The sequence below is a fragment of the Pseudophryne corroboree genome, chromosome 1 (genome assembly GCF_028390025.1).
Source record: "Pseudophryne corroboree isolate aPseCor3 chromosome 1, aPseCor3.hap2, whole genome shotgun sequence".
Classification (NCBI taxonomy): Eukaryota; Metazoa; Chordata; class Amphibia; order Anura; family Myobatrachidae; genus Pseudophryne; species Pseudophryne corroboree.
Window position 1 is genome coordinate 528,085,733 of NC_086444.1, and position 26,494 is coordinate 528,112,226.

The 26,494-nt window shown below is 43.1% G+C and overlaps 1 protein-coding gene, 1 non-coding gene and 1 pseudogene across 2 annotated transcripts in view; all 3 read left to right on the forward strand.

The window, feature by feature from the left end:
* Nucleotides 1–26,494, forward strand: part of KDM4C (lysine demethylase 4C) — a 961,089-nt gene that overhangs the window by 543,670 nt on the left and 390,925 nt on the right. The window contains exon 9 of the mRNA XM_063913998.1: nucleotides 20,238–20,437. Within this exon, the coding sequence (XP_063770068.1) occupies nucleotides 20,238–20,437 (200 nt within the window). The remainder of the gene's footprint in view (nucleotides 1–20,237; nucleotides 20,438–26,494) is intronic.
* LOC134961775 (U5 spliceosomal RNA) lies at nucleotides 24,277–24,377 on the forward strand (annotated as a pseudogene).
* Nucleotides 24,986–25,092, forward strand: LOC134932515 (U6 spliceosomal RNA). Its single transcript, XR_010179378.1, has one exon. It is a non-coding gene; the product is annotated as a U6 spliceosomal RNA (small nuclear RNA).

Below are 26,494 nucleotides of genomic sequence, written 5' to 3' on the forward strand. Positions count from 1 at the left end.
CAGTATCTGTATGTCTGAAAATCCTAATATATAATTGTAAAGTAGTATTAATACTTAAACTAAAGATCTTAAAGGTAGGGAATAAAGAAGGAGTGAGGAAAAGGAGTAAGAAAAAAGATAGATAAGGAATATAGTGCAGAATAGGGGGGATGTTGACCATCGGACGTTCGGGGACACTGTAGGAGGCCTGCGCATATTTCTTTGCAATTTGGTTAAGCAGTGTATAAACTTAAATCTAAATCTAAGTAAATAAAAATAAAAGAATGAAAAAGAAGGAGGTTAAGCATCATCTATTACCCGCCAAGGTGATCCGGGGGTTAGTGCCAGATGTGTAATAATCAAACCACGGTAGCCATTTCAGTAGAGGAGATTGGGGAGCTAAAGAATATTTAATGCTCATAGTTTCCATTTCAAAATTGCGCTGTATTGACGTTATAATTTTGGATAAGTGTGGGGGGTCTGTTCTTTTCCAATATTGCGCAATTGCGGCCCTGGTAGCTATAAGGATATGGCCTATCACATAAGAATATTCAGAGGGTATATGAGGGGGAAAGTAATGCAAAAAGACAATTTCAGGGCGGTGGGGGAGGGTAACCTTTGTGATCTTCTCAATTAGCCCAAAAATCTCTATCCACAGAGGTCTGATAACTGGGCATGTCCAAAATATGTGAGTTAGGGTACCCTCTGATCCACATTGCCTCCAGCAGAATTTAGAGGAGTCTGGCCAGATCCTATGGAGTCTATCAGGTGTGTGATATAGACCATGGATCAATTTGAACATCATTTCAGTGTGGTTGATGCACCGAGACATTTTAAAGATGTTCATAAAGATATTTTCCCAATCCTGCTCCGTCAGAAGGATATTAAATTCTGATTCCCACCGTGTTTGAACATGTAGTTTTTTGTCATTGAGTGGGGAGAGGAGCGTAATATACCACTGAGATATACCACCTTTGTGCTGTATGGAGGAAAAGTTACTTAAAATATATGGGGGTGGGGTAGGAGGGGTGAGAGGGTTCGACATATTTGCCCTAATCCAATGTCTGATACGTAAGTACTTGTAAAAATCCTTTGTTGGTATCAGATATTGGGTTTGTAGTTGTTGGAAGGTTTTAAGCTCTGATTTGTCATACAAATCCTTAATCTGTCGAACCCCTAACTCCTGCCAGTTCCGTATTGGTAGGTCTGGGAGTATTTTGGAAATTGCTAAAATGGATAGGTGCGTAGAGGGAAGCGGGCAGTCGCCTAGGTTATTAACTAATCTGTCCCAGACCTTAAGAGAGTTAGTTATACTCCTTATAAATTTGGTAGAGGGGGGTCTATGTAGTGGCTTGACCCAGATTAAATCTGGGAGAGGGAATCCTGTGCACATATTACTTTCAATATTTACCCAGGGTTTTACGGGGTCAGTCTGGAGCCAGTCCTTCAGCTGATCAAGTAGACATGCATGTTGATATAGCTCAAGGTTGGGAAATGCAAGACCCCCCTTGCCTTTGGATCTAAACAGACGGTTTCTAGCTATCCTGGGTTTTTTACCCTTCCATATAAAAGTAGACATGACAGAATAAAATTTGTTAAGGAGAGCAAGCGGTACTAAATAAGGTATGGCTCTGAATAGGTAAAGAATTTTAGGGAGGAGCATCATTTTAATTGATGAAAGGCGCCCCAACCATGAGATTTCATAGTTCGTCCACTGTTTGGTGAGGGTACGGAATTGGCCCAAGAGAGGAAGGTAGTTACACTCCACCGTGGAGTGAGAACTGGAAGGAATCTTAATCCCAAGGTATTGGATGGAAGAATCCTGCCAGGCGTAGGGATATGTAGATTGTAGGGATTGGAGTGGGATTGGTTCAATGTCAAATGCTAATGCCTCTGTTTTAGCCGTATTTAGTTTATAGTAGGAAATTTTGGCGTAGTCTTGCAGGATATCGTGGATAACTGGGAGGGAAATTTCAGGCTTAGTTACAAACAGCAGGACGTCATCTGCAAACAGGCAAATCTTGTGTTGTGTGGGACCTATGTAGACTCCGCTAACTAGGGTAGACGCTCTAATTTTCTCTGCTAGGGGTTCTATAGCTAAAATGAAAATTAATGGTGACAGTGGACATCCCTGACGGGTGCCGTTGGTGATGGGGAAAGAATCAGATAGAAACCCGTTACTAAAAACGTGTGCTGAGGGGTGCGTATATAGGCGTAGGACGTTCTGTAAAAATTGTCCCGTAAACCCAAACCTGGCAAGAACTTCTGACATGTATAACCAGTGAATCCTGTCGAAAGCCTTCTCCGCATCTAGGGAAAGCAACAATAAGGGCTCCCGCGACATGAAGCGGGCCTCTAGAAGGGAGAAGACTCTCCTGGTATTGTCAGAGGCTTGGCGACCGATAGTGAAGCCCGCTTGGTCTTGATGGACCAATGCGGGAATCAGCGGGTTCAGTCTATTTGCAAGCAGTTTGGCATAGATCTTTATATCTGTATTCAAAAGTGCTATGGGTCTATAATTTGCGCAGAGGGATGGGTTCTTGCCAGGTTTGAGAATTGTTATCACCCGTGCTTCCAACATTTCTCTAGGGAAAGGGTTAGAGGAAGCATCATTGTACAGATTAAGGAGGAGTGGGGAGAGTGAGTCCTGAAAGGTAATGTAAAAGAGATTAATGAACCCGTCCGGCCCAGGGGCTTTGTCTTTTTTAAGGGCTTTCAGGGAAGACTGAATTTCTCTCTCAGTCCAGGGTGTACAAAGTGTGGAGGCATCCTCGGGAGAAATGGAAGGTAGATTAATGGAATCTAGAAAAGACCGTATAAGCTGCAAGGAGGGTTGCGGGGTTAGGGGGTCCTGTTTGAGGTTGTATAGCTTCCTATAATAGGAGGCAAATTGGTTTGCAATGTCTTTAGGGTTCAGTGACGGCGGTCCGTCTGAGTTTGCCAAGTATTTAATTCTATTGATAAGATTTTTCCCTCTGAGTTTCCGCGCCAGTAATTTACCCGCCCTATTACCTAATGTATAGTATTTTTGCTTTAGGTTAGAGACAGCTCTTTGTACGTGCAAAAGGTAGAGACTGTTCAGTTTCCTCTTTGCTTCAGTCAGGGACGCTAAGGTGATATCATCGGTAGGGGATTGTTTATGTTTAGTTTCTAGCGTCGTCACCTCCAACTCATAAGCCAACTGAACTTCCCGGTCTCGACGCGCTATATGAGCTGAGGCATGGATTGCTGCACCTCGCAGGACTGCTTTAAGAGCACACCAATGATTGGAGATAGAGGTATCTGCGGGACTGTTTGTGGCCAAATAAGAAGACAAGGCCTCTCGTAATATAGAGACTCCGTCCTCATCTTTCAAAATGTAGTCCCGCAGTCTCCAGGGGCGTGGTGCGGGGGTATGCGTTTTGTATGACCAAGTCCAAAGTAATGGCGCGTGGTCTGACCATGATATCGGCAATATTTTGACGTTGGGAATTGATTGTAATGTCCATTTATCCGTCAGGAGCAAGTCGATCCTAGAATAGGATCTGTGCACTGCCGAATAAAATGTATAGTCTCTGCCCCCTATATTCCTGATTCTCCAAGCATCATATAAGTCAAATTCGGCTAGTAGGTGTGAGAAGGAGGAGGCCAGTGCTTTGGCTGCATTAGCGGACTGTTTGTCGAGTTTCGAGGATTTATCAAGATTAGGATCAGGGGCTAAGTTAAAGTCACCCATCAGGAAAACCGCTCCTTTCTTGACACTGTACAACTTTTGAAGGAAGGATTTCAGAAATCTGGGTTGATTAGAATTAGGGGCATAGAGAGAGACCAAAGTTACATATTTGGTTCGTAGTTTCCCCACTAGAATCAGGTATCTGCCATTGCCATCTACCCATTTACTTTCCAGTTGGAAGGAGCACGATTTGTGGAAGAGGATAGCGACACCGTTTCTCTTGAACGGCCCACAGGAGATATAGTGAACCGGGTAATTGGTATTGGAAAACTGAGGGGGAGAGTGTAATGGGAAATGGGATTCCTGTATAGCTACTACATCCGCCTTTTGATCTGTAAAGTATTTTAGGGCCAGGCGCCTCTTATTAGGTGAGTTAAGCCCCTTAACATTAAGACTCAGAAAGGTGGCCATGAGGGAGGGTATGAGGGGGTGATACACAGCATGGCTAAAAACATCAGTAACACATGCATCCAGTTATCATGCATATCGGCACAGTCCTTTAAGACCGAAGAATAGTCAACATCAGTAGGGAGAAGAATATGAGGGTAGAAGACAGAACAAGAAATAAAACATGGAAAAAAAACAGAAATAGCATCCATAAAGGAGCCAGAGATCCCGTCACATGGGTATCGTGACGGACAGGTGTGGGTGGGTGGCATACCAGCCAACTTTTCCCACCGTCGCCTCCAAACCAGAACATGTTTAACATATAATCATCAATCACAATAATAGATAAGGTAAGTAGACAAAGCTAAACAAGCGTAGGTCATCCTAAGATAATAGGAAATGGGCGTTTGCTGTCTATTTGAAACATAGACAGATCTACTGCTATCTAAGTTTAAACAAAAACATCTAAACATCCGACTCAAAGCATTAACTATAGTATAATGAAGTATAGCTACAGATGAGCCTGTATGGGAAAAAACGAAACCTGGATAATAGTTGTCGTAAGGTTGTCGTATGGTTATTCCCAAGTGTTTCTCAGTCCGGGGCCAATGTCCAGTCTTGGGCAATCCGTTTCGGTGAAGTAGTCGGGGGAACAGGCTGCATGTCGAGAGGGATGTCCCATTTTTTCAGAGTTTTAGATCCATCCTCAGGTGTGGTGATGACGGTGGTTATGCCATTGCGTAGCACAATCAGCTTAGTGGGGAAACCCCACTTATATTGGACCGTAGCTTTCCGTAAGGCTGATGTAATGTTAAAGAATGATCGCCTTTTGGCCATGGTCGCTGGAGACAGGTCCTGGAAAAGTTGAAGAGGGCCCAGGCAAGTCGCCGTAGGTGAAGAGGGTAGTGCTGCACGTAGGATCTTTTCCTTAGTGTGAAAAAAATGAACCCTGAGAAGTGTGTCCCGGGAGGCCTGAGCAGGTGCTTGTCTAGACTTCGGGAGTCTATGGATCCTGTCAATCAGGAGGTCAGGTAGTGGGACATCAGGTATCAATTTGTGGAAAAGATCTGTGGCGTATCCATATAAGTCAGCATTTGGAACATCATCAGGGATGCCTCTTATTTTTATATTATTCCTACGTGAGCGGTCCTCCAAATCTGTGGTTTTGTCTCGGATGGTAGCGACCTCGTCCAGGAGAGCGTCATGTGCGGAGATCAGATCATTATGTGATGTTACTAGCTCCTCCATCTTGTGTTCAATGTGGTCTGTTCTGTCACCGATTTCAGAAATATCAGAGCGAAGGGCTTGTATATTGGATCTAAGCTCAGATGTAATGTCTGACTTGAAAGAAGCTAGCATGGAATGGATTGAGCGTAGCGTGACCGGGCCATCTAAAGAGTCCATCTCAGCTTGTGCGGCGTGGGCCGTGTTGCTTATTATTGATGAAGATGCTTGAGATGATTGAGCCATATTTGGCGAGGAAAGTGGTGTACGAGACTTCTTACCGGAGGAGGAGGACCCAAAAAAATTCACTTGTGAAGCAGATTTAGACCCCTTCGATTTCTTTGGAGGCATGTCGGGATGTCCCTGGAGGGATTAGTAGATCATATAGGTAAAGAGAGGATGACCGTAGTGGATGGTTATTCAGGCAGGAAGCGACGGTGGAGTAGTCATGTTGTTAGAAGGGCATCATCTTCACAGGGGAGTTCGCACCCTATGTATTGTAGTGGTTAGCGGCGGGTGTGTGGCAGCGTGTTCCTGAGAAATCAAGCGATGTGCACTGAAGAGCCGAACAGGGCCATAGGGCGTTTGCTTCTTCCCTGGTCCCGTGATTCCTGGTTTCCAACCTGGGCCAGCCGGCGGTCAGGGTTTTCCGTGGAGAGTTCAGGAATAACCAGGGAGACTCTGTGTAATCTGTGTGCTGCAGGATATTCACCCTCTGGGGAAGGGAAACTGAGGTTGCAGCTCTGGGTGTCAGGTGGCGGTATCCACAGCCACACAGTATTTCCAGAGGGTTCAGGGCAGGAAAAGGCTGGTGAGTAAGCGAGCCCAGGGGAGTGAAGAAGCCGCTACTCGTCCCGGGACGGTCGCGCTCCGGTCCCGGAGCGCGCTTCCGAGGTGGCTCTAAATGGGTTTTCAGATAGGTGGGGAGACACTGTGGAGTACCTCAGCTGGTGTAAATGAGGTGTAAATAGCAGCAGCAGCAGCAGCAGCAGCAGCAGCTCTATTTAGCCAGCTTTCTCCTTCCACCTCCAATATGGCCGCCGCTATTGAGCTCCTGGTGTATTTGGGGTTAACTCAGGGGTCCCCACCTCTGGGGGACGTTATTGACCCTCCTAGCTTCAGCACAGTCTTCCCCACTTTGTGTGTGGGCGCAGTGGCCGTCCGCAGCAGCGCTGCATCTGCACGCCCGTCTTTGCCTCTCCCAAGATGGCCGCCGGCACCGGACACTCGCGGGTGCCTCCGCGGCCTTACTCGGCTCCCAGCGCCCGGCCTCAGATACACGGCTCCTGCCGTTTGGCTCCCGTCAGCGGCGTGTAGGGGGTGTAAGTAGGAGCGGGGGCCGTCCGTGTTCACACGGCTCCCGGAGGCTCCGGATGTCCGGGGGGGGCGACCAAATCGAGGTCCCGGCTTCAGGATCAGAGGTAGGCCGCAACCTGCAAGAGCAGGTTAAACCTGCTCCCCGGCTCCGCAGCTTTTCCCCTGCTGTATAGGAGGCTTAGTGTGGGATTGATGAGCCTCTGGGTGGATGTATATTCCGGGTGGGCCGCCAATAAGAGGGTTATATTGGACACAGCAGGACGAGCTCCCCTGGGACACAACCAGTCAGCTCGACATCTAGCCACACCCCCCCCCCCTCTCTGTTTTAACCCTGTTTCTGTAGTGCAGTGCAGGGGAGAGCCTGGGAGCCTTCCCTCCAGCCTTTCTGTGAGGGAAAATGGCGCTGTGTGCTGAGGAGATAGGCCCCGCCCCTTTTTCGGCGGCCTCGTCTCCCGCTCTTAACGGATTCTGGCAGGGGTTAAATATCTCCATATAGCCTCCGGAGGCTATATGTGAGGTATTTTTAGCCAAATTAGGTATTCATTTGCCTCCCAGGGCGCCCCCCTCCCAGCGCCCTGCACCCTCAGTGACTGCCGTGTGAAGTGTGCTGAGAGGAAAATGGCGCACAGCTGCAGTGCTGTGCGCTACCTTTAGAAGACTGAGGAGTCTTCTGCCGCCGATTCTGGACCTCTTCTTACTTCAGCATCTGCAAGGGGGCCGGCGGCAAGGCTCCGGTGACCATCCAGGCTGTACCTGTGATCGTCCCTCTGGAGCTGATGTCCAGTAGCCAAGAAGCCAATCCATCCTGCACGCAGGTGAGTTCACTTCTTCTCCCCTAAGTCCCTCGTTGCAGTGATCCTGTTGCCAGCAGGACTCACTGTAAAATAAAAAACCTAAGCTAAACTTTCCTAAGCAGCTCTTTAGGAGAGCCACCTAGATTGCACCCTTCTCGGCCGGGCACAAAAATCTAACTGGCTTGGAGGAGGGTCATAGGGGGAGGAGCCAGTGCACACCACCTGATCCTAAAGCTTTACTTTTTGTGCCCTGTCTCCTGCGGAGCCGCTATTCCCCATGGTCCTTTCAGGAACCCCAGCATCCACTAGGACGATAGAGAAAAGCTTTTAGCGGTTTAAATGATGCAGAATAGGAAATGTATTTGTTTCAAATAAGAGAAGCAGTTTGTAACATGGGTGACTCTAAGACATATGGGTCTGTAAAGTTTCCCAGTCATATAGCAGGCACATACTGTATGCAGCAGAGCAGAACGTATCTTGATTGCAGTTAAAAGCGTATTTGGGCGTTACAACTTTTCTTTTTATAGTACATTTATTATACACATTTATCGTAACCTAAACAAATACAAATAAAACTAAAATAATATAATAAGAATTTGTTTCTGCACTGATACATGCTATACCTTATTTTCTTAAACAATGGTTCTCAAACTTTGTCCTCTGGACCCCAAGCCGTTCATGATTGACCTGGTGGCATGTTGGTGTGCTGTGTAATATGCAATATGTCAATTAACTCACTGTGATTCATTATATGCACTGTACAACATATGTGACTATTAAATATGTATTTTTCTCCAGTCCCTGGCTACAGCTCCTTTTGGGTTATGTGAGGCAAAGCAGTTCCAAGTTTTACTAGTTTCAGTGCATTTCAGAAGTAGAACACATATTAAATTATTTCAACGTTCTAATTAATGCATAGTGCCTACTAATTAGTGCTTGGACTATTCTCTGCTAACAGGAAGATGTAACTTACTGTATTTCTTTGCATGGCTGGAAGCATTTGTCCTGCAGCTTCTCTCTGTGCTTTAACCATGATGTCAAACACAGTCCTGGAAGATGCTGATTACATTATCAAGCAAGACCAAGAGATTTGTGGCCTATGCTTTCACGCTGGGGAACAGAAGAGTGTAGAATGAATACATGCAATCCAGCATTTCCAGAGAGGCAGCAGATATCAGGGAGTTTTACCTACCCAATAGACAGTCCAGGAGGTCTCCCAGTAGTCCAGGGGTCTCCCAGATATTCCAGGAGTGTGGGCAACTATAGTAGCAATCAAAGGCAAATGTCAAGAGAGTAATCTGAATACCTACAATATTAGAATATGGAAAATAAAATGGCATTGTGTTTTATATCAATTATGGTTTTGTCAAGGCCTGAAATTTTGATCATCATGACATTGCTTCCATCAGTGCAGGAAGGTGAGCTAAGGGCTGCTTAGATGCTCGGGAGTGCTGGACATGTCCCCAAAAAGATGAAAACAGATATGTGCTGTGAGGCCACCCCCACTCACCCGAGACCACACCCCCTCACAATGAGGCCAGACCCCTTTTTTGGTTGCACATGCCATCAGCATGCTAATGTCCCAATCTAAGGGCAATGAAAGTTAGTAGGTATGCTACAAAAACACAATTGAAAATCACCCTGCCCCCCCCCCCCCCCCCCACGAGAGATCGGGTGTGATAAACAGTTGAGTCACCCCCAAAATATTTAAACTGTAATGTTGTTTATCCTGTTATTACTTAATGTTGCCCATAAAGACATTTGCAAGTCGGGACTGCGCTGTGGTAAATTGGGAATTTGCCGCACGTTTGCAGCAAGAAGGAGTTGTCACAAGCTGACCGTTTATACACAGAAAGGGACAGAAGTGGTGTAACAGATTTTCAGTGGCGCAGGAGTGCAGTCACGACAGAGCACTACAGCGGTACCTCAGTGGCAGAGATTGCCTTAGATGTGAGATGCTGTATCCTGGATCTAGAGGAAATCCGCCTTGGGGCAGTACAGAGATGGCAGTCATCTGGACGTTTAGAGCTATGGGTCCTGCCATTGTGAGAGTATCCCTGCATGGATTGGAGGAGGTACTTTAGAAAAGTAACCCATGCAGCTGTCACAGGAGTGGTGAGCTTAGCTGAGATTTGCTACAGATCATTTAAGCTGCCCCTTCATACTCCTCATCAGTAAAGGCATTCTGACAACTAAGGAAGTGAAAGGGAAAAGTCTAGACTATTATAATGTAAGAAAGAGATGTAGTTTGCCTTATGCTACCTGACAGCACGGCCCATCATTATTCAAGGACTGGCTGAGTGCTTCTTATGTTGTTTTCTGCCACATATAGCCAGCTGATTTGTGAAAGTGAATAGACCCTTCCAATCTGTAACGTTTGTACCATGCTCAATAGCATTATCTGTAGTTGCTGTATCTACAGTAAAGTTAAAAAGTGGATAGCTGAACTCCGCAAAGGGAGTTTTAATGCTCATCATATGGAGAAAAGATTTTGAGGGTTACCTTGCTATTTGTGGGCTTAATGTCAGGACTTGGTAAATTTGTATCCATTTGGTAATGGTCTCACAGCAAGTAACAATTGCAACAATTGTGGCTTTTCAGTTCAACATTCTTCCCTTCCCTTAAAAAAAACTTCAGCAATACATTGATACGCTAGCATATCTCTTTCCCGCTCATATAAATCCTATGCTAGCAGTCTGCAACTAATATTAATCCAGAAACATCAAAGAATTAAAAAAGGAATACCTTGTGCATCACTGAGATCATAAACTCGGGTTATTGTTACAAAGCACTAATAATTGAACTGAGAGAACTTATATTGCAGTAAAAAAAAAAAAAAAAACACGGCATAGATAGCTAGTAAGGCCGGGAAAGGATTGAGGTTGTTTAAGTTTTTAGATACAGTAGGTATTCATTATTAAACTGTACATTCAGGGGCGTAGCCAGAACTTTGTTGGCCTCATAGCAACATTTTGAAGGGGCCCCCATCCCAATGCTTCTAGAGAGCAGTAGTTGTTAATCTTATGCCCTAGTTCATTTTCTGAACCATAGTAGAGCTTTATTTAATGTTATGCCCCATAGTAGTGCCCTAGTTTCTTTTATGAATCGCAGTGGTGCTTAAATTCACCCTATGTCACATTTCAGGTCTGCCAGTACACATTATGCCACACAGTACCCCCAATTCATGTTATGATATATAGTGTTACCCATTCATATTGTGCCTCATTACAGTGCCCCAGTTCATATTATTTAACATTAAACTGCCCTCCAGTTAATTTTATACCACACTACAATGAGCAGGTCCAGGGGCATACCTAGATATATTGCAGGCCCCAAGGAAAAAGTTTGAAAGGATCTCTACGTACCACCAAATGCTGAAACATGTTCAGAATATAGCACATGTAACTGTGATAGGGAAGGTGGGCCCCTCTCAGCTCTGGGCCCCATAGCAGCTGCACTGCCTGCACCTATGATGTCTACACCCTTGTGTACATTGTATATTATAAAGAGCAATATAGAAGAGTGTTAAGTCCCCCGTACATCAGCAATCAATTGGGGCAATTTGGCATCTTGCAGATGATTGTGCAAATAAATCTGCAATGTAAGCAGTTCACAGATCTCCGATTCAGACCAAAAATCAGTTGGGATTATTAAATCAGATTGTCCATCATGTTGGATTGAACAGATCAATTGGGGCTGTAGAAAACTAGTGTATGTTAATAATTAGCAGATTTGCAGACCATTTTTACAAAACTGATTTCAAGACTGGCAGATCTGTATTTGCAGAAAGTGATCTGTAAATCACTGAAAATATCTGTATACGCCTAGCTGCGCCGGGAGAGCACATTTGTGATGGTGCCGCATTAGATGAGCGCAGCTCCATCTGTATGGGTGCAGATTGGTGGATCTCTAAATAGTTTTTGTTTTTTTTGTTATTGCTCACGTATGGGGGTCTTTAGTGTAACCAAACCAATACATATAGAACATTTATAGGGGAACTTGCCTTTCTGCAGAAGGGTGAGATTGGAAAAGCAGGATTTGATGAAAACCTTATTGCAACCCACCACAACATCTGTGTAATGAACCTGTAAAGTAATTTTGAGGTCACCACATTCTACTTTACTGGTTTGGTTTTTTTTTTGTAAATGCAACCTTGGCTCTGTATGTAAAAGTATGTTTTACCTTTAAGCAAAGTTTAGCATTAAAATTAAAAACTGAAGACTTAAGTTCTGGAAGGAGCAGGTGTGGATTATTAGATCTACACTAAAAAGGTCTACAGTCAATAGGTCTACCACTAAAGGGGGGTACACACGGAGAGATCCGTGCTTAAAATCTAAGCAATCTTGCTAGATTGCTTAGATTTTAAGCACGGATCTGCCGTGTGTATGCCCCCCAGCGATAGCGATGCGCGGCCCCGCGCATCGCTATCGCCGATGCTAGATTGAGCCTGCATGCAGGCTCAATCTAGCGGGTCGCTCACTTCACCGTTGTGTGAAGTGAGCGGCCCCCCGTCGGCTTTCCCCCTCGCTCAGCACATCGCGCTGTGCTGAGCGGGGTGAGAGATGTGTGCTGAGCGGTCTGTGTTAAGATCGCTCAGCACACATCTCTCCCGTGAGTACCCCCCTTAAGGGTAGACATGTATTAGGTCAACATAGAATAGGTAGACAGTAGAAAAGTGCACAGATAAAATCTAATTGATCCACCCTCAGGGGGTACTTAGTCTACAACTAGTTTTAGATTGTGTATTGTTTGTATTCTTGCATTATGGTATTTTACCTTGAAGATCACTAAAAATTGTGTCTAATGCTATATACCTTTATTCTTTTTAGTAAAATAAATAAGTGAAATTATAATCGTTGGTCCTTTTTTATCCACCCACACCAGTGTGTAATCTCTTTTCATTAAGCGCAAGGTGCCTCTTTGTTTTCTAGTCCCTTGTGTATACAATGATTTTTTTATGCTAACACAGGCATAATTACACCCTGCAGCTATATTGTGAACAAACTATATATATATATATAGTACCAGTCAAAAGTTTGGACACACCTTCTCATTCAATGGTTTTTATTTATTTTCTACATGGTAAATTAATACTGAAGACATCCAAACTATGAAAGAACACATACAGTATGGAATTATGTTGTAAACAAAAAAGTGTTAAACAAATCAAAATATGTTTTATATTTTAGATTCCTCAAAGTAGCCCCCTTTTGCTTTGATGACAGCTTTGCACACTCTTGGCATTCTCTTAATCAGCTTCATGAGGTTGTCTCCTGGCATGGTTTTGAATTAACAGGTGTGCCTGGTCTTCTTAATGTGTTTGAGACCATCAGTTTTGTTGTGCAGAGGTAGGGTTAGTACACAGTGGACACCCCTATTTGACTACTGTTGTAATCCATATTATGGCACGAACCACTCAACTCAGCAAATAGAAACAACAGTCCATCATTACTTTAAGACATGAAAGTCAGTTGATATAAAAATTTCAAGAACTTTGAATGTATCCTCAAGTGTAGTTGCAAAAACCATCAAACGCTATGATGAAACTGGTTCTCATGAGGACCACCCCAGGAAAAGAAGACCAAGAGTAACCTCTGCAGCAGAGGATACGTTCATTAGAGTTACCAGCCTCAGAAGCCGCTACTTAAAAGCACCTCAGATTAGAGTCCACATAAATTCTTCACAGAGTTCAAATAGCAGACAAATCTCAACATCAACTGTTCAGAGGAGACTGCGTGAATCAGGCCTTCGTGGTCGAATTGCTGCGAAGAAGCTACTACTGAGGTTGAACAAGAAGAAGAAGAAGAGAATTGTTTGGCCCAGAAACACAAGGAATGGACATTAGACCAGTGGCAATATGTACTTTGGTCAGATGAGTCCAAATTTGAGATTTTTGGTTCCAACCGCCGTGTCTTTGTGAGATGCAGAGAAGGTGAGTGGATGGTTTCTGCATGTGTGGTTCCCACTGTGAAGCATGGAGAAGAAGGTGTGATGGTACGTGGGTGCTTTGTTGGTGACACTGTTGGTGATTTATTCAAAATTCAAGGCACACTTAACCTGCATGGCTACCACAGCATTCTGCAGTGCCATGCCATCCCATCTGATTTGCGCTTACTGGGAACATCATTTGTTTTTCAACAAGAGAATGACCCCAAACACACCTCCAGGCTATGTGAGGGCTACTTGACCAAGAAGGAAAGTGATGGAGTGCTGTGTCAGATGACCTGGCCTCCACAATCACCCGCCCTAAACCTAATTGAGATGGTTTGGGATGAGTTGAACCACAGAGTGAGGGAAAAGCAGCCAGCAAGTGCTCAGCACCTCTGGGAACTCCTTCAAGACTGTTGGAAAACCATTCCAGGAGACTACCTCAAGAAGCTGATTGAAAGAATGCTAAGAGTGTGCAAAGTTGTCATCAAAGCAAAAGGGGTCTAGTAATGTATGGCACTCTAAACGCAGCTGAATCCATCAACCCTGGGAGCCATACCACATAAAGGTAGTTTGCATATATGAAAAATCATGGAAAGCACTCCTGGGATTTAATGTAATAACCACTCTGAGGCAGTGTTTGTGCTAAATCAACATTTCAGGGGATTGCACCCTTTTATCAAGACTTCTGGATGATCTGGTTACGGTCATTAGGTCGACACTCATTAGGTCGACCAATGAAGGTTGACAATGCCATTAGGTCGACATCAACGTTAGGTCGACATGAGTTTTTCACTTTTTTTTCCATTTTTGGGATTTTTTCATACTTAACGATCCACGTGGACTACGATTGGAATGGTAATCTGTGCCGAGCGAAGCGTGGCACCTTACCTGAAGTATGTCGAGCGCAGCGAGCCATACGAGGGGACATGGTGCACTAATATGGGTTCCCCGTCACTTTACGGAGAAAACTACACCAAAAACAGTCAAAAACCTCACGTCGACCATTTGACCTGTCGACCTAGTACATGTCGACCTTCAGTGGTCGACATAATGAGTGTCAACCTAAGTTGGGTCGACCCAACGACCCATAGCCCGATGATCAATATAGGATTACTCTTGTTAAGATAATGAATACTGTGATACATAATTGTATCAAAACTCAAACGTCTCTCTGGGCAGTATGCCAAGATTCTTATAGGAGCACAAACGTAACAATTCTGTTACACTTCCATGTAATCCACAATATTGATTTGAAGAAGATACATCGTATCATTGATTTATAGTAAGACAGTGATTAAAGAGGACAGACACAAAAAAGAATCTCTGTTTTTTTAACAATCTGTTTATTTTTCCTTTTTTTCTTTGTAATTCACAGTGTTGTCATACTTTCACACAATTGTTATATATGTTTTTTTAATATTTCGCAAATAGTCAATTCGCAAGACATGAGACAATATAACATGTTATCCATCTTTTAATGCATTCATTAAAAGTTACATTTTAATCTCCAGTGCACCACAAAACAGATCCTTTTCTTTTCTTTTTCCCTTACCTTTGTACAACAATATGATCTGTGGTAGCACCCCCTACATTTGAATGACCAATTGACCTCTTACTGTTATTAGGGGCATTTCCATATAAGTCTATATGATATAGATACGATCAATATTTTTTCCTGTGCAACTGACATCCCTTCTTCCCCTTTCCCCATCACGATTTATCTTTGAAGCTACAGCTGCTTTTTACCGTTGGTTCTCCACTTCCATCTCAGTAGCATGTAACCTTTCATCAAGCTATAAGTAAACAGTATTTCTACAAACCAATGAGATTTTACCATTCATGTTTAGAGCCAGTCCTATGCTACAGTATAAGCCTAGGACTGCTTTTTAGTCTGAGAGGATTAAGATTAGGTCTGAGTTTCAGCCATCAAGTTTTTCCAACAGGTCATGTTCCAAGGATTTATTTATGAGAAAACAGGTGGGATAATTACAGACACAAAATAGAGCAACTCACATGTGCATGATTAAAGAAATCCACAAACCATGACCTGTTTGTGTGTACCTGAGGACTGGTGTTGAGAACCCCTGATTTACAGCTAGCAGTAGTTTAAACCTTAGGCTGAGTACACACCTGCGTGATGGGTAATTGTGCTGTTGGTCGGGATGAATACCCTTCGTGCCAGATCATCAGTGATTGGCCGTACACACACTGCGATGAAATGCACAGCGAAGCATATGATATCTTTTGATTGGTTGTGCAACACTTTCAACCAACAGGAGTGCTCAATAGTGCATACACGCATGATATGCGCTATTCTGTTCTAATATGTACCTGGGCTTTAGTGTAAGCTTAGATGTTGAAGTGTTACTAGCATATAGTTAGATTTTTTTTATTTAACGGTCTTATTTGCATTCTACTAAATAAATAAGCTTTCTACAACAGCTAATATCTATTGACTCTTTCTGGTTATAAGGACTTCTATTCTAACTTGATTATACCCCACTCTTAATTATTTATGCATGCTGTGGGGTCCAAAAGTCTGGAATGGCCTTAAAAAATTTGGGCAATAGGTAGTTATGGTTTATGGTGGGTGTGGTATGTTAGATAGACTAGACTTAGGTCGATAGTGTCTAAGTCGACCATTATTGGTCGACAGTATGTTGACAGGGATTCTAGGTCGACATGAAAAAAGGTAGACATGAGCTTAAGAAAAAAATTGGTGCCGTTTTGTTCGTAGAGTGACCGGGAACCCCAATTAGTGCACTGTGTTCCCTCGCATGGCTCACTTCAATCACCATGCTTCGGGCAATGTGCCTCGCTCTGCTTCAGCTGTGCTCGGCACCTGTTACCGTTCCCAGTTGTAGTCCACGTTCCACGTGGATCGTAAAATATAAAAAAGTAAAATAAATAAAAGAAAATGTGAAAAACTCACGTCGACCTAGAAACCCTGTTGACATACTAACTGTCAACCAATACAGGTCAACCTAGACATTGTTGACCTAAGTCTTGTCGACCTAGAGACCGGATCCCGGTTTATGGTATGAGACCTAAATACTGTTTTAGAAACAGAAATATCAACTTGCAACAATGTTGCTGTTTTAAGCCCTATATTGAAAATAAAGAAAGTAGTGTCCCTTTTAATTCTCACACAAATACACTGATACAAGGAAGAAGCCTGTGTATGTTTGATGTTACATTTATTTGGTGAATATACAAATTTTAATAATAATTAAATCATACTAGACTTTGAGTATGTTAATTGTCATACTCCTCTATTGGTAATTAGAAGTAATAATGTACAGTAATACTAACATTACAACGTGCAGCAAACTTGATTTGCTGTATTCTGTAAAAATCACAAATAGTTTATCATTACACTTGCTGAAAGTGCTTTTTACATGACCCCATTGTCTCATTTTCACACTTCACTTATCAGTGCTGTTGACATGATTTCCCGTGGATTATTCCCTGAGCAACCATTTGTTATATCTCTGTAGTAAATGTAAACTGTATAGACTCTGTGTGTGTACACTAGGGGCCATTCAGTGTCAATAACTTCTAAGATGAACAGCTTGACGCTGCTAAGCAGTCTCGTATGTCTGTGCCATTCCAACTTTTCACGAAGTGGTCCAGATTTATGTTATCTTATACATGTCCATTGGGCCAGATACAGGTAAAATTATGACACACAAACAGAGTCACAAAAAAATCTTTGGATGACTGCATCTGAATTAGGGAAATCTATTTGTACGGTCATTTTTTATGTTATTAAATGTTTTCCTTGTAGTTACGATGGCTATATTTAATAGGATGTTTTCTATATAGTAATTTCTAATATTAGTTAATACAGCAAACGGGAACGTAACCTAATGAATTTTTTTTTTTAAATTGGTGAAATACTACTTTGCTTGTATTTTGCTCTTAACTTGAACTAGAACCCACCCCCCCTTTTTTTCTTTCCCATAACTCTTAAGGGTGTTCTATAACTGTACTAAATTGTACCCTGTACTAAATTTAACCCTGAATGTTACCATTCTATAATGTTCTTTTTTCACTATGGTGTTGTATTTCATGTGAAGTGTCTATACATATTTCTTCCATATAATTTTGTAAAGGTAACCAAGTTAACTCCTAATAATTCGATTAATTAACCTACTATTAACCTAATGAGCCCTGTGTGTTCTCCCTTTTTAAAAACCTTAAGTTATGTTCTCCTATTAAATTTACTGATTGTACTAACCCTACACTTATACAACTTAAATGTATAAGTCAATACATTTAGGTGAGAGTTAGTTTCATGGAACTTGCATATTGTACATTGCAGGAATGCGCCCACCCATGAAATGCAAGATCTAAATAGATATGCCAATTTGCAATAGTTGCGGTGAAGTTGCAGGGCTTCTCTAAAAAATGCAACCTGGGGGAAGTACATGAAAAAGTGGGTAATATATCCCGGGCCCCAAAAATGCGGCAACTGAGAGAGCAGGACCATATAGAAGGCTGTTAGCGGCCATCTGAAAAGAGGTTTTTAAAAGGTGTCCTACAGTAAAGCTGATTTTTGCACTTGTTATTAATGGTAGAAAAATGATAGCAAGCAAGAGTTTGTCAGCAAATTGAAGGGTTGGGTACAGGATCCTGAAAGTGAGGATACCGACAGTCAGAATACTGACTGTGGAATCCTGACTGTCAGAATCACGAGACTTTTAAGAAGGTAAGCTAACCTACTGCTTCCCCCTCCCCCTCCCTACCCGCAGCCTAACCCTAACCCTTCCCTCTGGCAGTCTAACCCTAACCCTTCCCTCTGGCAGTCTAACCCTAACCCTTCCCTCTGGCAGCCTAACCCTTCCCTCTAGCAGCCTAACCCTAACTCTTCCCTCCTACAGCCTAACCCTATCCTCCCCCTGCAGCCTAACCCTCCCCATTTTGCCTAACCCTATTCTCCCCTCGCAGCCTAACCTTAACCCTCCCTGGCATAAAAAAACTTCAGAATTCTGTCTTTCTGGATTCCTGTGTTGTATTATCAGCATTCTAGCGCTGTTGTTGTGACTTGCCGATATCTTGAACATCGGGGTGTCAACTAATGTACAGTACTTCCCAAATTAAAGTCTCTCCAGCATTTTGAGGCACAGAACATACACATACATCTCCTATGTTTGTGGATCTCTGCATGCACAGGACCCATTCTGCACATGTGCAGAACGAGGTCCTTCATGATCGCTTGCAGTCCTCCCTTAGCTGCAGCATGATTGACATGTTGCAGCATTTGGGGCGCAGTTACCGGGGGGGGGGAGGGTCTACAAAATGGGGGCATGTTACTCCTCTTTTGTAGGCATACAGAGCCCAGAGTCTGAGTCTTCAGAATACAGACTCCGCCCTAACAGAGCAGTTCCGGTGGCCAGTCTTTGGCTCACTCAAATGGTTGAGGGCTGTGACTGCTTGAGATGGTGTTCCGATGCTGCGTCTTTGGACGAAGCACTTGGATCAGCACAGATACAGGAGGCATCTTTTTTATACAGGCATCTCCTACTGCATTATAGTATTTCAGCACAGCTGCGGTATCAAAACTCACTGCGTCCATCTCTGTAATTCTCACTACATCCCTCCATAGTGTAGTAAGTAACTTTTGTAAAGTAATTAGTATAGTCGCAGACATGCATGGAACAGGTAACTCGTATTAGGCATGTTTTTTTTTTGCCTACTGCATACTTTTTCCTCAATTTTGTTACTTTTTTTGTCTGACTTTGCTTATAATGTATTAGGTACTTAGAGTTAATATTTTAAAAGCAAAGGAATTGGTATAAAGTCCCAGTTTAAGCATACAGTAATGAGCAGTTCACTCATATCCAATGGTGTATTAATAATAGGTGCAGGGGCTCGCACCACACATGCTGCACTCCCGTATACAATATAGATATATTTACCTCTGCCATCTTTGGAGTCCCACATTGGTGGAATGCATAGCACTGCAGAGCAGCAGAAATCACAGAGAAAATTAAGCGCCTACCATTTTCACAGTGTTTTGTGTGGGCAGCATGTTTCCATAAACCTGCAAATCTGCAATAGACTGGGGCACAAAGCCAGAGTCTAATATAGTGCAAGAGAGGACAGGCCCTCTTCTCTCTTAAACAGCCCCGTCTCATATCAGTCCTGTCTTATGCCTTTTTATCCTTGATTATGTACTTTTTTTTGCTACATTTTCTTCAGTTGTTTATTAAAATTTGATATTCTTAAAGAACCAGCAAATCCATTTCACTCTGATTTACTTTTGTTGAATTATGTATTTGCCCTTTTGTTTGTCGCATTTTTAGAAGACCTTTTTTTTTTTAAAAAAGCGTTTTTAACTATTTGTATTAATATTGTTATTTTGTCATAATAAGTAAGATAATTTTAGACACCCCACTATTGTGGAATAACTGTTACCATTTATATGTCATATACAAACTATGGGGAGAATTCAGTTAGTCCCAAAAAAATGTTGTGGGAGAAAAAAAAAACAGGAATTTACTGTGATTTTTTTTTGCCTGATGTGTTTTTTTTGGGCAATTCAATTGTAGCCCATTTTTCCTCTCCAAAAAAAGTCCCATTTTCAGGTGAAAACACATAGGATTTGGGATAGGTTGCATGTGTTTTTATGGCAACAAGGGCACCTCAGCAAGTCCTGAAAAAAAATCCCAGATAAGTGCCAGCACTGGGCTGCCTTTGGGGCTAATTGGATAGCCCCAGGGGATTAGTTGGCCTGTAGTAATTTAAATGAATTCCCCTGTATATCTGTAATGAAATACCCTCTCTATGAAAATGTTTGGCTGCCAAGGGTTTAATCAGTGTTGATTGTTTTATTCTTTAGATGAGTAGAGGTTAACATTTCTTAATATGTATTTATTTTTTTGTTACAGTGTTCATGCAGCAGTGATATGGTGAAAATATCAATGGATGTCTTTGTGAGAATTTTTCAGCCAGACAGATACGAGATCTGGAGACAAGGAAAGGACACTTACACTATTAACCACACAAAACCTACCCTTGAATCGACACTGGAAGTTGAGGCCTGGATGAGTAAAAGGCGGAAGAAGAGGATGAAGAATGCTTTAAAAAGGTATTTGTCAAAAGCCATGTATTTTTTTTTTTGTATTCCTCTTTGTATTCGTCTACTGTGAAATTTAATGGATGAATTAATAAAAAACATTATTATAAACCCACCCTTCACGTCCTCCTAAGGCCGGTCTTCACTCCTATTTGTCTGAAACTAACTTTTCTTTATCATCCACTAGGGGTCACTGGAGTACTCTTGGGATATGGACGGGCGTAGCCGAACAAAGGCACTGAATATTCAAATTCAGGACTCTCCCCCCCCTCCATATCCCCAAGTACCTCAGTGTACCTTGCCAGTGTTTTTTCGGTGCTCACAGATGAACATCGGCTTGTGGCAATGGCCACTTTTCAGAAGATTTTTATTTTTAATTTTTACACTTCCCGTCCCAGTTTCTGAAAAACATGGGTCCGGGATGGTGCCGCTGCAAGGCAGCGGATGGCGTGTCGGTCCTCACAAAGAGCACCCTCACAGCCACAGGCGCTATAGGCAAGCGCATGGCGTGTCGGTCCTCACAAAGAGCACCCTCACAGCCACAGGCGCTATAGGCAAGCGCATGGCGTGTCGGTCCTCACAAAGAGCACCCTCACAGCCACAGGCAGCCACTGTCTCCTGCAAACTGAACGGAGCTTACAGGAAGAAGCTCCGTCACAGCCAGAAGGAGACAAAGAGCTGGAAAGATCTACAGCTGCAACGCAGCCAAGATGAGATGCTGGAGGCTGAAACGGAGCAGAGAGAAGCTCGTCACAGCCAGGAGAAGGCAGCACAAGGTATGAGTGTCAGGGCGGTCAGCTCACGCTGCCGCCCTGCTGTGTGTGAGCTGTAGAATGCCATAGCCGCTGAGCACGGGAGTGTTATAACTAACAGAGCGGCCGCACGTCACTCAGACGCCGGCCGCTCTCACTGCTCTGATGCGGCACCGCTACACGCCGCCGACATCCTCCGGGCGCTCAACTAAGCAGAGCGGCCGCACGTCACTCAGACGCCGGCCGCTCTCACGGCTCTGATGCGGCACCGCTACACGCCGCCGACATCCTCCGGGCGCTCAACTAAGCAGAGCGGCCGCACGTCACTCAGACGCCGGCCGCTCTCACGGCTCTGATGCGGCACCGCTACACGCCGCCGACATCCTCCGGGCGCTCAACTAAGCAGAGCGGCCGCACGTCACTCAGACGCCGGCCGCTCTCGCTGCTCTGATGGCCCGGCACGCCGCCGAGACGCTCCTCTGTACTAAAGAGCGGCCGCACGTCACTAAAGGACGCCGGCCGCTCTTCCAGTGAGACACCGCAGACACAGGGAGACTGTGTACTGCTGTAGGAAGCAGCTGCCGGACGGCTCCCCGGCGCTAGATTCAGGCGCTCTCCCTGTTCCCGATCTCCGTACGCTGCAGGTAAGGGATGCAGGGGGGGGGAGGGGGAATAATACCCATGGCAGCAGCAAAGGCTGCATGGGTTCAAAATACACAAGCAGCGCAGCACTTTAAACAATGTACACTGTGTACTGGGATGTTTCAGCACGTTTTATATATATATAAATATAATAAAGCTTTTGCTGGCGAAACTGTCTATAATATATATGTGTAAACACTTTGTATATATATATATAATATATATATGAGGCTTTGGCTGGCAATAGGTTATCAGTGGCATACCCTATTGCACGTTTAACCATGTTTTCTGTTATTTTTGGTTACACTGGCATACACTGCAGGCAGTGCTCATATTATTTGAATAAATGCACTGTATAATAGGCTATTAAGCTTAGTAACTGTATAATAGGCTATTAAGCTTAGTAACTGTATAATAGGCTATTAAGCCTATATTAAAACTGCAGCAGGTAACCTGTACTGTGATTTTCTAGGAAAGCATGGCATGACGGCCATTTTAATCATTGCTGGTTTTTTCCAGTTATAATTCCAGACTGTACACCTCTACTCCACAAGGAGGCGCAGGGGTGTTAGTGGGAATTTTTAGTTCAATTCTAGAACATTCCTGCCCTACATCTTTAAGCCACCAGAAGGCGCAGGGGTGTTAGTAGGAATTTGGTTCGGGTTTCATGCCCATGTGAACTGCTTTTCACATAAAGAACACTTTAGTTTCCTAATAAATATGCTGTTCAGCAATAACATATATATATAGATATATATGCCATATAATAATGGTATTAAGTCGTGCAAGTGTCTGTCTGTTGCCTATTATGATGTTTGTCTACATAGCGAATAAGGCTCTAGTGCAGACTAAAAATGTTAACATTGGCAATTCAAGTTAAAACAGCGGTAATCGGAGTCTCAGAATAACTCCGCCAGCGCTAACAAAAGACAATCTTTCCAAAGTGACAATTTTCCTTTGGGTACCAGAGTGTTTATTTCACTAGTCTTATAATTTAATGCACGATTCTATGTCAAATCTCACACCGATAACTACGAGTGAGAAGGGTACATTAGTCCAGCACTCAGATAGTGCGGGGTTTTGGACAACCATAAATAATCGTTTCCAAAAGGACGCGATCCGCCATTGGTATATGCGTTTCTGTCAAACATTATAAAAACCACAGATACATTTGGGTCACTAGAATCTATGTATGAAACCATACCGATCACGGTTAAAAGAAGCTGCAGAGTATATCTGTAAAGCTTCTGCTAACGCCGGTTACTTTCATTGTCGTTAGTAACGCGCGACAAGGCCAGAGCTTGTTTGCTCCTAAATTTGATATATGTGTAACGACATTTTATCCCTTTAGGATATTCTGCCATTAGCGCATACAATTTACTTGTAACAGCGTTTTATTCCTTTATAAAAAAAAAAAAAAAAAAAGTCACGCCTTGTAACGAGTGCTTGCTTCGGCAGCACAAAATTGGAAGGTTCACATGCAAATTCTTGAAGCGTTCCATATACAGGACGTTACAGTCACAAGTCAGTGGGTTGATGACCTCTTTTACAATTGTGGAAGTGTGTCTTTTCATGTTACAGTTGCGAGGTTTCATGACTTCAACTCATATATGTCTCAGCTATTTACAGCTTGGAGTACAAAACTGCTTCTGTCGAACGGGTTGGCAGGTTGTCATTTAGTCTTTGCTGGTTTATAAACCAGGCAGTAGTACGCCAACAGAGTCAGAGTTACTTATTCCCCTCTGTTTGAGCAAAATCAAACAGCTCCGTTCCAATATCAATCAGCAAGTAATTTTCTGCAGTTAGTTTTTGCTTATTGAAGACACAAAATTGTATAATTGCATTTGACCTTCACAATGCGTATTTACACAGTCCGGTTTCTTCATCACAGGTTTAGCGTTTGCAAATCGCCGCAACCATTAACCATTTCATTTCTACAGTTGCTTATCGCTTCCTGTATTTACCAAAGTGATGTTGGAATGATAGCTCATCTCACATAAGAACTATGTATCAACAAAGTTCCTATATCTTGCGTTACTAAGGTATACTGCGGTAGCAGATTAAGTAACAATCACATCTAAGTCTGTCTAAACGATGTCAATTCCTAGGTAAGATTATAAATATGGTAATTCAAAGACTTTTACCTACTACACCAGCAACAACAAAAGTACACTTACACTAGCGGTACATTGGTGTATTCACTTATTAAGAATAAAGATGGGTTTTCAATTTAGTTCGCCACCCTTCATTTGCTTTACCCACAAAGGAACAAGGGTGCGTATACTCTGGATTACAGTCACAGAGAGTCAGGATTTGTCGTTATAAGGTTCTAAAACACGACAGATTGCTGTCGATAAATGTACTAGAACTCTGTGCATTTTACAATGCAATAGATAAATGTCCTAGAACTATGTGCATTTTACAATGCAATAAATCGCTTTCAGTCTGACCAGGGATAGACTCTGGTTTCTCTTCAGAACAAATAAATCTTTCGCTTTTTACTAAAGATTTCTGTGGAGAGGAACAACCGTGAGTTTCATGTAATTTTGTTTTTCATACCTGGCTCACGCTGCCCTTAAGCAGTCAAACAAAGCAACGGCAGTTGCATACTCAACAACCAATGAGAACCAATAAGCCGCATGGCAAGGCGGTAGGTAACTCAAATCTTCAATGGCTCAGAACGCCATTATGTGAAAATGTCAAAATATCAATCCGTGAGTGGACATCTGTTAGACAGACGATCTCACCTGTCAGGGTTTGGATTTTAAAACACTGGACATTAAATCCAGAGGTGTTTCAGATGTGAGTCCACAGAAGGGGGTTACCCTCAAGTATACATGAGGGCATCTCACCACAATTACAAAAGCTCAGTATGTGTACATCACATTCATGGGGTCATTCAGCATCGTGTATCTGGCTTCACCAATTTCCGCTTCCTTCTTCGTTGCCAAAACGGATCAGAAGACAGTTCGTCACAGGCATACTGGTGGTATCTTATGGGTTTCAGAGAAGTTTGCTTCTCGAATTTTCAAGGAATACTTGCACACGATCTTGGCCCGCTCATAATACGTCCAACCTGTTACATCAGGGAACGTTCTTTTACCCATAGTTACCTATGTACCTATTATCTATGTACCGCAGCTGCGGTTGACGGGGTGAGGGTTCAGTGCTCGCTTCGGCAGCACATATACTAAAGTTGGAACGATACAGAGAAGATTAGCATGGCCCCTGCGCAAGGATGACACGCAAATTCGTGAAACGTTCCATAAGACCGCCCTCTTAAAAAAATAGAGCATTACAGTATCGGTTATACCAACCATGTAACGAAATAGTAAGCCGCTTAAGGCAGCTCATTATTAAAACATTTCGTGTGCTTACATAGGTTGTAAACCTCAGAAGTTTCCAACATCATACTTCAAGTACCCGTATTCTGTTAAACGGGATGGAATGGAAAACTGCGTTCATCTGCACTAACAGTGCAGGTATCTGTGTGGTAAACGTATTTTCAAAGAAGTTTGCCTCTATTTGCGTCTGTAAACATCTTTCTACAAGGTGTCACCAAAGTTCAGACTCTATTTATCCCACCTACAGCGCCAGGCGATTTGAGGTTGGGTTCAGATTTATTACAGTTTTCATATTTTGGAACCCTTTCAACAAAGGGGAAGTAAGTTTCATATTTTTTGAACCTTTACAACAAATGAGAATTAAGTTTCTCACTTTGGAAAACATTTTTCTTCTAGCCTTGCCTTCGGCAAGGGTGCTTCGGCAAAGGTTTTGTTTTCATATTTGGGTGCCTTGTATTCCAAGCCACCGTATTTGAGTTTCTCATGACAAAGCAGATCTTCGGACGAAATCCGCTTTCGTATTCTTCACATCAATATACCAATAGTGGTTCCTGTGTGGACTGCACATTCTTGAATTCTGAATGTGGTACACGCGTTACGCGTTTATATATGTACCGAACGTCTACAGTACGTGATCTGAATACGTTGTTTGTTCTATATGATACTGTAAACTGGGGTTAGCCAGTTTCTCAGCAGACATTATCCAGTTGGATAATAATGACTACAAGTCAGACTTACTTTAAGGCTAAGTTACAATCGCCTACGTCAGTAATAGTTCATCCCACAGGTTCTGTGGGAATGTCAGACCCAACGGGTCGTGGAGCGTCTACAACGCGGCTACATAGCCTTCAGTGCACCACGTTTGTGCACGTTTATACGTTATTAATGGTGGCGCCATCAGCATTTAGCTTTGGCCTGTCTACTGTTACAAGTATCAAACAGCTCTCCCGCCCACGAGGGAAGCTTTGGTACGTCCCAAGAGTACTCCAGTGACCCCTAGTGGATGATAAAGAAAATAGGATTTTGGTACTTACCAGGTAAATCCTTTTCTTTGAATCCATAGGGGGCACTGGACGCCCACCCAGAGCAGTTTTACCTGGGTTGTTTTAAGCTCAAAGGAGCTTAGTGAACAAATTTAACTTGGATGGTATTAAGCTCAAGGGAGCTTATGGTAACACATTTTCACCGATTGGCTCAAATTATAAAGTTCTATCGGTTAAGGTGTCAACTGTTTAGTTGACAATAAGGTTACGGATCAACTTTGTGGTTGTCCGTTATGTTATAGGGATTCTCCATTGTCAACCTCTCTATATCCTGTTCGCTCAGTAAAA